Source organism: Tauraco erythrolophus, unplaced genomic scaffold (assembly GCF_009769465.1).
Source record: "Tauraco erythrolophus isolate bTauEry1 unplaced genomic scaffold, bTauEry1.pri scaffold_58_arrow_ctg1, whole genome shotgun sequence".
In the NCBI taxonomy this organism is placed as follows: Eukaryota; Metazoa; Chordata; class Aves; order Musophagiformes; family Musophagidae; genus Tauraco; species Tauraco erythrolophus.
The window spans coordinates 44576-60811 of NW_028238626.1; the positions used below are offsets into that span (position 1 = coordinate 44576).

Below are 16236 nucleotides of genomic sequence, written 5' to 3' on the forward strand. Positions count from 1 at the left end.
GTTTTATGACCGTTCTCCTGAGTGACCACAGCACAAGTATTCACAGGACCAACCAAAAATTTTTTCCACTTGTCTCATTTACAAACCCTTTTGCTAGCCAGTCAGAAATCAGTGAAACTATATGGAACAAATAGCAAATAATAAAATAATTGTACTGTATTAGAAGAGAACTGCTCATTAACTTTAAAGGCTAAACACAACTGCCAGATTTACAGCCCAATAAAGCTGCGAGGTAAAGGCACCGTAACTGCAAAACCTGACACTAGCAAAGGTCAGCTTGTTCAAGACCATTCACAAAGTAAAGAGGAAAATTTACCAATGCTTCTCCAGCTTTAAGAAACTGACAATATAGAAATCCTCTATTCTGTCTCATTCGATCTTAAAGGTCTTACCTATGGCTAAAAATATATCATTTTTTCTCCCTGAGATTGTCCTCCCGTGTTTTCTTTCTGGAACACTCACCTTCTAGTTCGGTTCTGAGTGGCTTGCTGCTGCTGTTGCACTTGCTGCTGCACCTGCTGCTGCTGGACCTGCTGTGGTGCAGTGCGTTTTCTCGTGGTTTCCATCACGGTCTGGGGCATCCCAGGTCGCACCGAGGGGCTTCCAACGTATGGGGTGCCTGGGGGACCCATGGGAGCCCCCTGATGGGGCAGTCGAGCTCCTGATGGCATCCCAGGTCGCTAGAGAAGAAGCGAAACAGAAAGAAGAGCCAGTTTGGTCCCTGTTTCTTCAGCTGCAGAGACATTTGTACGTAATCAGACACTAGCTACGGCAAGTTCCCCATCCTGACCATCCTGGTAAGCGCTAAGCAGCAACACAGAGCACATGAGCTCTGGACTGGTATTTCCTGGACATTTTAAAGAGGAATCCAGTGATAAAGTAGATGGGAAACAGGGTTGAAAAATTGTAGGCTTGGGAAAACACTCAGTGGTCACTAACATATCTAGGCCAGTTTACAGCAGCAAGCTCTATCTTCAGACCAAAGAAAAGGCTTCACAGCAGCCACAGGCAGTCCAAACTGGTGCAGTTCACATGCTAACCAAAGCTACCAGCTCACATCTCCAGTGCTTCAGGCTTTGCACTGACTCCCAGGCTGCTTTGATCAGTAGGGAGACTGTAACAAGCAAACGGGAACCAGGAAAACGCTACGATAAAACACTTTCCAGTAAGAGTCCTCTCCTCCACCTACACTGGAGAGCAATGTAAGTTCATAAAGCGACAAGAATCCTTTAAGAAAAGGTCATGTGTTTGATCAAGCCTCTAAAATAATAAAAAAAAAAAAGGAATGTGATAAGTTTGCCTATAGGGGCTGCTGACATTCTAAAGTCCTGACATTTATGTTGACTTCAGCATACTCTGGAGAGATACTTTGGGTCAAACCACAAACTTAATGCTGTACAAGACACATGGTAAACTCTATTCTAAATCCTAAAAGTTTGTAGTCATCAAGGGAAAAAACAGTAAAACAATTACCACCTGTAAAATGTAATTTAAATCAGAGAGAAGAGCTTAGTTTCATTCTAGTAACTATCAAGATGGTTATTATATGTCTACGTATATGTAAAAATACAAACAAATACACATACACTCTGTAGGCATTTGAACGAGTATGTGAATAAGAATAATCACACACAAAAGTCTTGAAATTCAAGTCCCTCTACTAAGTCTTTTAAGGAAACCAAGAGGCTATGGCATCCATTATGGATAAATAATTGGTTAAAGGACAGCAATGAGGTAAAAGCAATTGGTTCTGAAGATAAAAGGAAGGCACATACAGAGTTTTGCTGGGACTCATGCTTTTCAGCATGTTCATAAGCGAATAGGGGTGAGTGGGGAGGAAAAAAAGAGAGAAAAAGCAAGGAAGTGAAAAGTTTGTTGGTAATGCTAAGCTAATCAAGCTGGCAAGGATGAAGGCCAGCTTCAGAGAACTGCAGAAGGACTTTATGAGACAGAATTAACACCTAAAAGGAAGATGAAAACAGGTTTCAATATATATTGAAGTGAATTACACAGGAAAAAACAATCCAATCATCACATAAAAACCAACAGGCTCTGAGTTGACTGTTGCACAACAGAAGCAAGATCCTGGAGTTTAAACAGACAATTCCAGAAAAATAAAGCAGTTCACTGATTACTAGAGGCCAAAAAAATCCATTAAATAAAATAAATGACAAGAAGAGAACAGAGAACATCACTGTGCCACTGTCCATGGTTTGCCCAGATGTTCAATGTTGTGTGCAGTTCTGGTTCCTGCCGTTCAGAACTGGGACAGCAGATCTGGAAAAAGTACAAAGAATGGCACGGGAACGATTAAGCATCCACATAACGAACCGCATCCACATAAGCAAAAGTAAATATACCATGATTTGCCATCTGGAAAGAGGAGATCCAGGGTAATCTAAGTGGGCATTTGCTAGGGCTCTGCAAAATCACGAGTGGCCTGGAGAGGGCAGCTGGGGATTGACTGTTCACTGCCCCTTCCAGAATAACACCCTACGCCCATCAGAGGAGGCCTGGAGGAGTCAGCAGAAGGGGACAGTTGGCCACACAGTGGGTGGTCAGCCTGTGGAACCCCTTTCCAAAGAGATGCTAACAACATGGAAAGCACATTTGGCTCAGAAACTTCTCTGAATTATCAACAGTTAAAGACTGAGAAAGTACTTGGGAGAAGCACACTAGCGGTCTCCGCAGAGGTGCGTGCACCCCAGAGGGTATGCAAGACAGTGTGCTGGGGGGTGGGAAGAAAATTTTTTCGTACAGTTAATAAACAAAATAAAAATTCAAAAATTAGAATAGTTTATTTCACCTTTATCTCATCCTTCTAGAATTTCTAACTATATAACTATAATATATTATAATAATACATAATTCTAAATGTAATTTGGACCTGCGTCTCCAAACTAACCACCCAAATCCACTGCGGTCCCCAAAGCCCCAGCCCAGTGCACTCCCTGATCATCACAAGTCTTAGATACTCCTTGCACTCGTATGCACGAAGAGCACCAGGGAAAGAAAGAAAGGGAAGGAAGGATCAGCAAAGAACCGACATGGTCAGAGAAGGTAGGCTGAGGGAGGCCATGGACCAGCACAGGGAGCCGAGCAGGGGAATTCAGCACGTATTCACGCAGGAAATCGACGGTGGGTATGGCCACCAAGCAGAGGAGGCAGTAAATGGGCAAAACTGGGGCTTTGGGCCGAGCTGGAAACATCTTCTCCCATAAACATGGAGTTATGAAAACTGCTGGAACAGAGCAGCTCGCTCCGTCCCCACGTGCCGGCCCCCGACCCGGGCAGAGTCAGCAGGAGCAAACGGCCCAGGAACGCTTCTCACTTGAGCTCCTATTTAAGGTCTCTCTGCTGTCTGCCAGTCCACACGCTGTGGCCTTTCTCCAGCGCAGCGTGGGCCATCGTGCCAGCTGCTTCCCGTCAGTCAGCGGGGACGTGTGACAGTCCTTCAGAGGAGGCCAGATCCTGGACACAGCCATCTCACGCTCGTCCCTCCCGGAGACTGCCTGGCCACACGGTCAGACCGCAGCCCCTTCTCTGCTTCTGTAACGGACACCTCGAGGCCCAGAGAACACGGCAGCAAGCCAGCTCCACTTCTGATCTGCCTCACATCTTTGAGCTTCCTTGGTTCCCTTTGCTAACACACATAGAGAAAGGACAAGCTGAGAAGAAGGAGACAGCTTTCCAAAAGCACATTCGGTCTCACCCCTTGCCCCACCTCATTCCTTCTCCCTTCTCGTGTTCCTGTCTCCGATATCACCCACAGATTTAACGCTGCTCACTGTGCAGCTGCCACCACCCTGCTGCAAGCCCGCCAGACTCTCAAGACACAGAAGTGCTTTCTCTGTCGAAACTTTTATAGCAGAAGGACAAGCAGCGCCCTCCCCACCTTATCTAAAAGCTTTTTTCGCTCTCTACAACATCTGCAAGACAACACACTGATTTTTTCACAATACCGACACTAAAAACACCAAGTCTTGATACTAAAGAGTATTACAACATCGTTAGATCTTTTGGAAGAGATCTTGGAGCTGCACCTGTCTATGGATCAGGATTCTCCTCAGAAATGGAGATGGAATCTGTCCTGAACAAGTACCATCCATGGTGAAGGCTGCAGTGCAAAATAGCACTGACACATCCTTCCTCCTGTGAAACCATCTACCCCAGACCCCTCCACCAACCCAACTCTGTTCTTACCCACAGACTCATCCTCTTTTTTCTTCCCTTGATTCCACGCACACGTATTACTCTGCACTACTTCAAACACATTACTTGACAGAAGGCAAAACCACTGTGGGCTATCGGAAATGAGGAAGACCACCGCATGTCTCCAGCTGAAGGGACCACTCTCGCAGCTCTGAGATGAGGCAAAGAGCAGAGCAGAGCTGCCTGCAGAACAGCTAGGTGAGGCCAAGCAGCACGGCACGCACAGAACCATAGAACCACAGAATCACAGAATGGCATAGGCTGGAAGGGACCTCAGAGATCATCTAATCCAACCTCCCTGTCATGGGCAGGGACGCCTCTCAACTAGACCAGGCTACTCAAGGCTCCGTCCACTTGGCCTTGAACGCCTCCAGGGAGGGGGCATCTACAACCTCTCTGGGCAATTTATTCCAAAGTCTTACCACCCTCGTACTGAAGAATTTCTTCCTAAGATCTAATCTAAATCTGTTCTCCTTCAACTTAAACCCATTTCCCCTTGTCCTATCAGTGGAAACTCTTGTAAAAAGTCCCTCCCCAGCCTTCCTGTAGGTTCCCTTCAGGTATTGGAAGGCAGCTATTAGGTCCCCCCGAAGTCTTCTCTTTTCCAGGCTGAACAATCCCAGCTCCCGCAACCTGTCCTCGTAGCAGAGGTGCTCCGGCCCCTGGATCATCTTTGTGGCCCTCCTGTGAACACGCTCCAACAAATCTGTGTCTCTCTTATGGTGGGGAAACCAGAACTGGACGCAGTATTGGAGGTGAGGTCTCACAAGAGCAGAGTAAACGGGGAGAATCACTTGTCTTGACCTGCTGACCACGCTTCTCTTGATACAGCCCAGGATGCGGGTGGCCTTCTGGGCCACATGAGCGCACTGCCAGCTCATGTTGAGCTTCTCATCTATAAACACCCCCAAATCCTTCTCTTCAGGGCTACTCTCAATGCACTCTGTGCCGTTTTGAGCCAGAAAGGCTCACGAGCAATATTTCATGCACGCATACTGGTCCCCAAGAATTCTGCCGACTGCCTGCGTTCCTGCACAGTCCATCACCGCCCAGCTACACCTCCCCGAAGCCAAGCACGCTGTCAGTGCCGCAAGCGTACCACCTCCCCAACAGCTCCCTATACCTTCCGGCATCCTGCTTCCTGAGTCACACATCTGGCTTTTCTACTGTCTTCCCTGCCTGAACCTCCTGTCACATCACAGGACTGCCTCTCTCCTCCTCCTCTCTGGCATTCTTCAGGTGAACTTCTCCTGTACGACGGCAGAAACGAGACAACACTGGAGTGGTGCTTTTCTATGTATTTCTACTGCAGAGTCTTTTCTCAAGGGACATCAACATCATAGCAGCCAAAATGCTGAAGCAGAAGAAAGGAGGGTTCCTGCCCGAACATACCAGATAGAGGAAAATAACCCAGAGAACTGATAGGTAAAAGAAAAAGAAAGTGCCAAAAAATAAAAGCAAAAAACAGCTACAAGAGCCTTTGAAAGGGACAGAAGAGAGAGCGGGGAGTCACTGCAATGCAACACAGCATTGAGCTGCACCTACAGCAGTTTCCTGTTCTGAAGGACAGAGACTCCATCCATCTCAGCACCGCACAGGAGGACTCTGATGGCACGCACTGAACAGCCACGGGCTTCTTATCAACAGAGAAACCAACAGATCTTGAGAAGAACAACAGCAATTAGCAAGTATACAAACAGCGTATTTTAACTAAAAATAGATGCTACCTTGGCAAGACAACATACCGTGTGGAGGCATTACAGCAGCTACTGATGGCTGTAAGGCATAAACATAAGCAAAAGGAGATGCCAGATGCCGTCTGGAGGTAAGAATGGGTCACTGGAAGTACCCGGAACTGTTAAGAAACTTATAGACAAGCCTGATATTGTTTCTGACTGCACAAATGGTTTCCCAACTGAAAGTGTGGTTTCAAAGTGGACTCTTAGAAATACACGAAAAAAAATTGTAGACAGCTTCTCTCCTCTCCTCTCCTGCAACTACAGACGTTACCTCATATGAGTTCCTTTTTTTTAATGTCTACAAATCTTTTAGATATTTACCAAGCAGAAACATCAGTAATGCCATACTCATCTTCCTCCATTTCTCAAGAGCTCTCAGATCCTAGAGAACTAAGGTCCAAGCGTTCTAGCTTTCACCCACTTTTAAACAATGTTCATGACAATCCAAAAATCTTTAACTTAGAAAGCATCATATTTACAGAACTGTGAATTGTAACTTGAGACAGAGTTCAGCGACCACCTTTCTGTTTCATGCGTGTCCACTTACAGCTCAGAATAATCAGACACCAACCCTCAGGTGAAGCACTTGGATGCAACCAAGAAGAAAAAAAAAAAAGGTCTTTGGAACCGACACTAACAAATCCTATATACCATCTCTGAGTTCCATCAGCTTGCTCCTTTTAATAGATCTGATCACATCCACTCCTGTGATATAGTGTATGGAATGGATTTTGTGTGAAGAACTACCAGGACGCGTCTCTTGACTCTGTAAAAAGGATGGCAGTGGGAGGGCAGAGGTAACAGCACAGCTCTGCACCACCAGGGCTGGCCCGGACAGGGAGGAGGCTGATCAAGAGCTGCCTCTCTCTTCCCTCACAAGAACTGGACAACAGCGAGCAGCTGTCAGGATCAGGTACTTCTTTATGTAAGATGAGCTGCACGAATCCCTGACACGAAACACTGTGAATGCTAAAAGTCTATATGGGTTCAGGAAGACATCGGCAGACCAACCTACATAAATAAAATCCATGTAGAGGTACTACAAATAGAAGGCAGCTTTGGGTCAGAAAGCTCCAGAGCTACACAGCGCAGAGCATTCGGACGAAGCATCCCTAGGTTTTTGCCCTGTTCCTACACTTCCGTGCAGTTTTCTGCTGCTTCCTGCAACTGGGGACACTGGGCTAAATGATCCAGCGTGACTGTTTTCATATTCCTACAGCGTTTCTTTTTCAAAAAAACAAAGAGCAATGCAAGCATCTCACAGATCAACCATATCTATGCACCTGTATTTGTCAGCAAATCCAAGTTTTCTCAACGAGTAACTCACATTTGTTTAATAAGCCCATATTGCATAAAATGGCATCGATCTCTGTGAAAGCCCTAGCTAGAACGAATATGATTTTCTTTTCTTAGTTACGTGTGAACTTTTCTGTATTTTTTAGCCTGCAGTTAGTCCAAGCTAGGAAAGGACAAACCTTCCGCCTCGACTGCCAGCTTACTTCTACGGCTGAACGCTGTACAACGTTTTCGCTCTCCCAGTCCTCTGTAAGTACCTTCCCAATCACATTTCTTCACTGCATTAAGGTCCCTTGATTTCTCCAGATTGCCCTACACTCACCCCAAACATCTCCTTGTTTTAAAAAAACAGGGAATACATATGCAGCAAACCAGTGACTCCATTCCAGGACCTGTTCCCTGACAATGTCACAGCACAGAGATCCATGAGGACAGTCCTGTGTTACTGAAGTGGAACAAACTGTCCAAAACCAACATTTCATGAGACTCTTTTCTAGCCTTCCTAGTGTTAGGTGATTTATGCTCTGACAAGATAGTATTTATATCCATGATAATATAAAAAATTAGAGGAAATTTTTCATTCGCAAAGTACTTTTTTCAAATCTAATATTCTCCTCACCTCACTACTTCTATTAGTGATCTCCACAAACTAATGACTGGCTGGAAAAAACAATCACTTTTATCCACTTAAAACAAACCACCATTCAATTTGGAGAGAATATCTTTAGTTCTTCCCATTCTAATAAAACAAATACAATTTTCTTAATACACTGAAATACAAGTCTCTGAAGTCATCGAGTCCTTTGTTGTGTCAAAGAAGTATCACCAGTATCTCCACCATCTTTGATAGGTGTTTACTTCTTTAACCAGTGCCTAAGAGCCTCCAATGACAGAGGTTTTACAATTTTCCTAATCAGTCTCTATCTTTAGATACTATAAATAAATCCCGCTCCAACATTGCCTTATTGACAAAGTCTTCACAGGCCTCCCACTACTACTGCCCTCCGAGTCACCCCTCTTTTTGCTTGCTAGTTAAGCAGATGACCAAATCAGAAAAATATTCTTGTAAGTACATGCCATGGATTTACAATTGCTTTTGTATTATTCTCTGCCTCATTTCTTAACCAGGCTAACAGTTTACTTGCTTTCTTAGTAGCAGTGGCTGCTGCTATACACTAGGCAGCTCACAGGGACACCAAAGCTTTTCTCCTGAATGGTTACAGTTCACTTAAAACCCAATAATGTATGAGGAGATGCAAAATCTGTTTATGAAATTCACTGCTCATCCCCTTTTCCAAATCACTGATAAGGTTATTAGACACTCCATACACATCTTTGGGGCATCAGACCTGTTCTTTTGTCTGTTTTAATGTTAGCACGAGTTATTTATCACTATATTAAGTATTTGTTTACATGATGGCATGTTTTGAGACCCTTCTTCCACCGTACTAAACGTCGTTTCAGGTAACACAGTTTCTGTACTTACCATAAAATTCTATGATCGGATTTGAGAGGCAGATAACCAGCCAAGAAGATGACTGAGGATAAGCAGAGTCCCATAAGTGATACCCAGGTTTGTATAAATTAGCAGTCTTGATTGGTAACTAATATTAAAGTGTAGAGATTAGTTGGAACTATGGAAAAAACACATACTAGCAGAAAATAAATACAGATAAGGACTTACATTGACAGGAAGAGCCTCCTAAGCACAGCACAGAGGACAAAGAACAAGATGACTAAGGGAAAAAGAAGATGATTTGAACTGACAGCAAGTATATTGTACATACAGATATGACTTGATAGTTAAGAAAGAGACATAGACCTTTACAGGTGCACCTTGTGTACAGAAGGCAACAAGATGGGTTTTGGAAGGAAGATAAAGTGCGAACAGAAAAAGGACATGGAAGATTAAAAAGGTCAGAACAACAGGACAAGAAAACGAAGCTCTCAGCAGCTTCTCGTGTGAAGATGACACAGGCAAGGTCGGCAGTACAAGGCACCAAAGAGGAGATTGCTGCAACTGAGTCACAAGAAGACAGATGTCTGGACAAGAGCTTTGACAAGTTCTGCACCACAGACCTTCACGAGGCTATATGGGAAGATACCTCTTTAAGCAAGAGAAAGGGGGAAAAAAAAAAAAGAGAGACAAAGGTAACATCCATTGACGGGATCCAGCCAGCAGGAAGGCCCATGATAGGGTCTGGAGGATAGAAGAAACTGGGAAAAGGAATGACCTGCAAGATTAATAACTTGGTTTGGGTCAGCAAAACTCAGGGCAACAGCTGGACGCCCAGAGGGAGATGTCATAAAGACAGCCTGAAATGTACTACTGGACAGTAGAAAATGCATCAATCAAGAGATAAATCAACAGAAATGTGGTGATTAAAGCTGCATTTATCCATAAAAGTGCTAGAAATAGAGCAGAGAGGAACAAAAAGAAAAAAAAAAAGACAAAGTAAAGGATGAAGCCTTGGGGGGGGGGGGGGAACCTATTTCTCTCTTCTCACAAAAACAATGTGCAAGGCCCTGATGAAACAGAACAGGAGTAAAAGAACTGTAAAAATAAATAACTGAAGGAAATCTAACCTTTTTAAAAGAAGAACTGCAAACCAGAGGTGTAACAAACTATCAAGAACTCGAGCAGGACAAGAATGAAGTGTTACACTGAGATTTCTAACCGCTCAGAGATTTCACCTTTCAGAGGTGTCCTATTTGACTGGGACAAACATGGAAGAAGATATCTTCTAGGCTGGCAATATGGGAAAGAACAAAGGCAAGATCAAGTGCACAAGAGCAAAGGGCGAAGTGACCTTAGCAAAGGAACATATGTTTCCAGAAAGATCAAATGAATCCAAAAGCTAACTGCCCTTAGGAAATACTGCAAAATTATCCTGTTCATTTAAGTGTTCACATAGTGAAAAATTTTCTCACAACATTCTACCTCTATTTACCTCTCCCTTTTTTTTTGGGGGGGGGAAAAAAAGAAAAAAAAAAAAGAGAAGCCTGCAATAACCAAATCAAGTAATGTTATCACAGATAAAATAAAAACTAAGTAATTTGAAGAGGAAATTTTCCCCTGAAATTAGAGCAGAATCTGACTCCAAGAAATTCCAGTAAAGTTTGCTATGTGATTTGATTTACAAGGAATTAATTCAGACACTGACACATGGTGGGTGATAATAAAACTCGATAGCTAGCGATATGCAAACTCCAGGTAATGGCTGTGATGGCACGTTCTCTTATTTGGTAGGATACAGGACCTAAAGAGATAAAATGAACTTACAACTTTTAAAACATTTTTTAAGTAATAGACAACTGATTACCCCAACCTGTGTTTTGATCAAAACGAACCTGAGACGAGGAAGAAAGTAAAGGAAAGAACAAACAAGGAAGCAAAAGCAGAACTAAAGGAGATCATCATGGAGGGAAGGAGAGGGTCATACATGAGGTGCACGAGCAGCAGAATAACAGAAAAGAAGCCCCAGTCTCACTAACAAGCAGCGGGAAGACGACAAACAAATGCAGATATTTCAGGCAAACGCAGATATTCAAGCAAGGTGCCACTAGTGGCAAACTGCTGGGGCAGAAAAGGCACACTTTTATAGCACCCAAATAAGTAATGGAAATGAGCTCTGCTACATTCATTCTGGTATAAATTAAAAGTTCCCATGCTTAAGAGGCTAGCATGCTGCCTTCACATGAAGTCCATCTAGATGTGGAAGAAGCAAATTCACAGAACTATTTTTGCCACTCTTCTCGGTACTAAAGGAAGATCACTGGTGTGTGAATGCCAACAGAACCCTTGGAAAAGGCAAAAGCATCCCATATGCCTCCCTCTCCCAACTTGCCCACGGTTCTGCCCAGCTACAGCCATCCTGAGCCAGACCACCTTAATGAATCCACACGTGCACAACGAAACCACTGCGACAGACCTGCACACCTGCTCTTCAGTCCTCCCTGTACATCCGCCGGTCTCGCAACAGCCTGCTCCTGCACACTGGCACCACATCACCTGCCCACTGCTCTCACAAACACACAATGCCATCTGAAAGCCCTTAGCCTTGCGAGTCATAGTGCATAGTCCTTAGCCTTGCACCACATCCAGGACCTGCAGGACACACACTAGATCCTACACATCTGGAGAAAGCCTGAATTGCAGAGACAACTTAGGAGCCTGCCGTGAGCTCCACAGATTTCTATGATCTTTGCGCAAGAGCCTCCACCTGATGTCTTCAAAAAGGTGTTGAAGGACGTGCCAGAATCCTCAAGAGAGAAAACACTCAGGACTACCAGTATCCAAACAATACCTGCATTCCTTGGGGTTTGTTAACAGTCTTATTTTTGTCATATGTGTATCAACACAAGAAATCCAAATGTTATAAATGGTGACTGCTCTCAATCACTGGAGTCATTTAAAGAACATCGTTTCCAACGGCAGCAAAACAGGGTTAGCATTTCCCCTTAAATGGAGATCGAAGACCTCATTCTTAAACAAAAGCTGGAAAATTTTCAAAGACCTGAAGGATTGCTTTAATTAAGCATGGCACCCTGAAATTCTCCCATGGGTGAGTTCCCATAGACTGTTACAGATCTGCAGAGCTAATCTCTTCAAGCCCCTGAAAGTCACCTGTTAAGTAGCCAGAGGATACACAAGAGCCAAGACTGGAGACAAGAACCAGAGGCAGCACCACAAGGCTTCATCAGGCTTTCATCAGAATTGTTTTTCAAAACACAAGTTTGATTATAGAACAAAGTGTCCTACAAGCCCATTTGGGTCAGATCCAGCGCAGATTCTGCACCACGATCAGGCTCAAAAGCAGGCTATTCACCGTCCACGGAGAACCAAAGCAAAAATCACAGCACACATCCCCCCAGACACAAGCCTATATCATCAATGAATCCGTGCAGATTCTGGGGGCTTTACAGACCCCGGTGCTCTCCTGGCGAGGCGGTCACCAGCGCCCCAGGAGCACACCGCAGGAGCCGATCCAGCCCAGCACAGAGCCTCCAGTTTCCACTCATCCCTCTATTCAGAGCCAGCCAGCTCACTAACTTTCCCGACTCACCACCCCATGGACCAGAAACTCAAAAAGTTTGCTTTTCGTAGCTTTGCGAGCCCCTCCTGTAACTTCGTCTGTAGCCATCAGGGTCTGCTCAGCCTCTCTCACTCTCTCTCTTCCTCTTTCTTTCCCTTTTCTGCCTTTTTCTCCAACTCTCCCCTCTGAGTCCTGCTGGGCTCTCACACTTCTAATAGCGCGGAGTGGGGAGGGGGCCCCTTCAGGGCCTTGCCGACGGCCCACTCGCGCTAAGCCTCAGCTGCTGCATTCCTCCACTGATAAGCCAGAAATAGTTTGTGCTGCCGGGTGCTGCGTGTTTACTCTGCAGGGACAGAAAATCCAGCTTTTTAAACCCCTCTGTCCAAACAGCAGAGATAAGCAGGAGGCGAACTGAAAGCACGTCTCAGCCTTTTTGTAGCAGTGCTGCAAGCTCTCCTCCTCTGCACCAGGGGATGGTGAATTCTGGGGCTGGGGGGAGGGGGCAACTTCAGCAGCGGCATGAAACTCGGAGCCTCGCAGAGAGTGTTTTCCCACTAGAAAATGCAGCAGGGGAGCAGTGAGAAACAATGGTTTTCCCTCGCTCCCACTGCTCCTCCTGCACTGCATTTCCAGGCCCTTTCCCCAGGGACCTGGCAGGCAGCACAGAAACATTCACTGGCAGCATTTCCAGCATGAAAGGCTGAGAACGAACCCCTCCGGACAAGGGAGAGGAACAGCGGGAGGCAGAGAGCTGGGAACAGGGAGGGACAGCGTGTGAGAGCGAGGGGAAAGAAAGAGTGTGAGAACAGCGGGAGGAAGGGGGCGGGGGGCAGCATGGCGACCGCACAGCGCTTGACTGCCTTCCACGCTCCCGGGCTGCCTTCCGCGCTCCCGGGCTGCCTTCCGCGCTCCCCGCCGCCCGCAGCCTCGCTCGCGGGGTGACCGCCCTCGGGATGCTTTGGTACCACTGTGACGGATCCATCAGACCCCAGGTGACTGACAGACACAAATTATTACCACCACAGCTGCCCTGAGACATCACAGCTCCCTGCTCACCACACAAAGCCCCGCACAGCAGTGCGTGTTCCCCCCCGGACACTGCTGGGAACATGGAGCCCACCTGCCACGCAGGGGAAGGGGACAAAAAGTGGCAGACGGCCCCTCCACAACCCCTTGCTGCTGCAGCTGCCCAGGACGGACATCCCAGAGCAGCGCCAGAGCTGGCAGCACGGCAGCCATTCTGCAAGCGCAGCGCTGACGCCTCCATAACGGCAAAGCAGGCGGCAGTGGCCTGCGGCACCGATCTCCTTCCCGACAGCTCCTCTTGTGCCTGCGGCTCGCAAGGGGCTGCCTTTTCCCAGTCTGCCTAACGCAGCAATAGACGAGGTGTTGCCAGGTTACGAGAGGGGTTTATTCTATTCCTCTGCTTGAAATTCTTGTCTAGGGGCTGTGCATTCTCTGGCAAGACTGCAAGCAAGAGAGAATCAGATCTGAAACAAATATATAAATTTCTGCCCTCAACCAGTAAGAAAAACAAGCACAGACGAGATACTGCAGTGAAGAACAAGCTATGGAGATCCTATGTCCCATTGCACACGGGGATGAAGGCAATGACCTCCACTGATTTTTAGGGTGACCTCAATCCAAGTGCTCCTGTGTGGCATCAGCCATAGGAATCATAGAAATTTCAGAAGGGTGGGCATCATTATCAGTTCCCTCCCTCAGTCTCCCAGAAGGAACATGCCAAGCAAAGCTGCGTGGCCTTATTCAGTGCCCAAACTAGTCCTGAGGTTGTAGCTGACTTGCACTGAAGGCACACGTACTCTGGAGCAACATCGCTACATGTCCAGCAGACTTGGCAGTGTCAGGTTAACAGCCAGACTCTATCTTAAGGGTAATTTCCAGCCTAAATGATCCCATGATTCTACGTGTCCGCACGCCTGCATTAGTGGCATCGGGCCTGCATCTGCCCTTTTTTTTTTTTTTTTAGACCCCAGAAGCACACAGAAACGTTGGGTCCCATCTTGTGAGCCCTTTCCCTCCTTTCCCTGCTCCCAGCAGGACAACACGCGTTTCCTGCAGAGACCGCTCATGACGGGCTCCGGCCCTTGCCAGAGCAGCACCAGCTTTGCCCGTGCCAGCACCGCTATTCCCGTTCCTTGCGGGGAAACGTGCCGCCACCCCCGCCGCACGCAATGGCACAGCCGGGCAGGCGGCCGCCCGCTCCCGCCGCTGGATAACGGCGCGGGCGAACAGCCGGGACGGCCCCCGGCCCCGCGGAGCGCCCCGCGGCCCCTGCGCGCCCGCGCACGGGAGGCTGCCCGGCCGCTCGCCCGCGCACGCAGCGCCGCGGAGCGGGACGGGGCCGGGGCCGGCGGCGCCGGGGCGCGGCTCCAGGCTGCGGCGCGGCGCGCAGTCCCCCCTCGCGTCCCCCCGCGCTCCTCCGCCAGCACCATCGGCACCGAATGGCAACGGCGCGCCCGGCACGGGCAGGGCGTGCGCCAGCCGCGGTCCCGGGCGCGCCGCGGGCGGGCGGGCGGAGGGCCGTGCCGCACGTCCCGGGCCGCGCCGCGCCCAGCCGAGCCGAACCGGGCCGGGCCGCCGGTCCCCGCGGGCCCCGGCCGCGGCGGCGCGCATGCCCAGCGCGGCGGCCGTGAAGGTCAGCCGCGGCCTAGCGGGGGACGCGCGGGCGGGGACGGCCGGACGCGCGGGAGGGAGCGGCATTAACCCCTTCCGCGCCGCGCCGGGGGGCGTCGCCGCCACCGCCGAGCGTGCCCCGGCTGGGGCCGAGCCGCCGCCCCGGGCCCGCGGCTCGGAGGGCGAGCCACACCGGGGGGCAGGCGGCAGCGCTGCTCGGGCCGGGAGGCGGCCCCGCCTGCCCGCGCCCCCGCCGCGGACGGAGCTCGGTGCCCGGGCAGCGCCCCTCGGCGGCGAAGCGCCGCTGCCGCCGGGTTTCCCGGGCGGGAGGCGGAGGACAGAGCGGAGTCGGGCACTGGGCGCAGATTCGCTGTCGGCGGCAGCCAGAGAACGCGGCGAGCGGCGCCGGGCACCAGCGCTTCACCCCGCGGTGCCGGTGCCGGTGCCGCCGCGCTGCAGCAGCCATTGTCAGCGCGGTGCCGCCGGCAAGGTGTGCGGGATCGCCGCAGGTTTGGGGCTTTTTTATTTTTCTGGTCAGTTACGGGTAAAGTAATCACCTACAGGTGCGCCCATCCCCACCAGCAGCTTCTCTGCCGCATTCTGGGGGAGGAGGAGACACTACGCGGTGTTACTGAACTTCACTGGAATACCATACAACGTGTGTTGTGTTCTGTCTGGATGTCCTTAACAGGCATTACTCGAAGGCATTTCCTGAAAAGAACATCAGATCACAAGGTCAGCCACTGGAAAATTAAGGAATGGCAGACTCACTGTAGCAGTAGACAAAGTAAAAAAATAAAATCATGCAATAATAAAACTCAGCTGTTACTTGGTGTCATGTAAGTACTAAATACTTCAGAAAATAAATCAGTAGAGGTAGCTCTTTTGTTTTGCAAAGGGAAAATAAGGTACAAATGGATGGAAGTGACTTGCCCAACATCACCTAGTTGAGAATGAAACCTGTTTCCTGTGATTCTTCCACTCACCACAATACTGTCCCGGAAAACTACTGCACAATGCCTTTGCACAGAAAGGGTGAAGATTACAGTGCAAGAATGTCTTCTGCCAAATTAAGAGTAAAAGCATATAATATTGTTTTTAATTGTATCTTTTTCTATTTTTCCTACATGTTTTGTCATAAAAGTGTAGAAATTAAGTGTCTGTGTTCTTTTAAAAAGTGCCTGGTGCAACCCGAGCCTTCCCCAACTGCTCCAAGTATGGTGGCAGCTCCCACCCATTGCTGGTGCAGGAGATGTCAGCGGCATGGGACTCACCCTCTAATGCTTCTGTTCCTTTGCTAATTCTTGGAGCTGAGC

The 16236-nt window shown here is 48.2% G+C and overlaps 1 protein-coding gene across 1 annotated transcript in view; it reads right to left on the minus strand.

Annotated features, from left to right (window-relative positions):
• SMARCD3 (SWI/SNF related BAF chromatin remodeling complex subunit D3) overlaps nt 1-12391 on the minus strand; it is a gene marked incomplete at its 3' end in the record, with an annotated part of 54128 nt that extends 41737 nt beyond the window's left edge. Inside the window, 2 exon segments of the mRNA XM_086630903.1 lie at nt 463-680; nt 12314-12391. Coding sequence (XP_086487029.1) covers nt 463-680; nt 12314-12391 — 296 coding nt within the window.
• Between the last annotated feature and the right edge of the window lie 3845 nt (nt 12392-16236).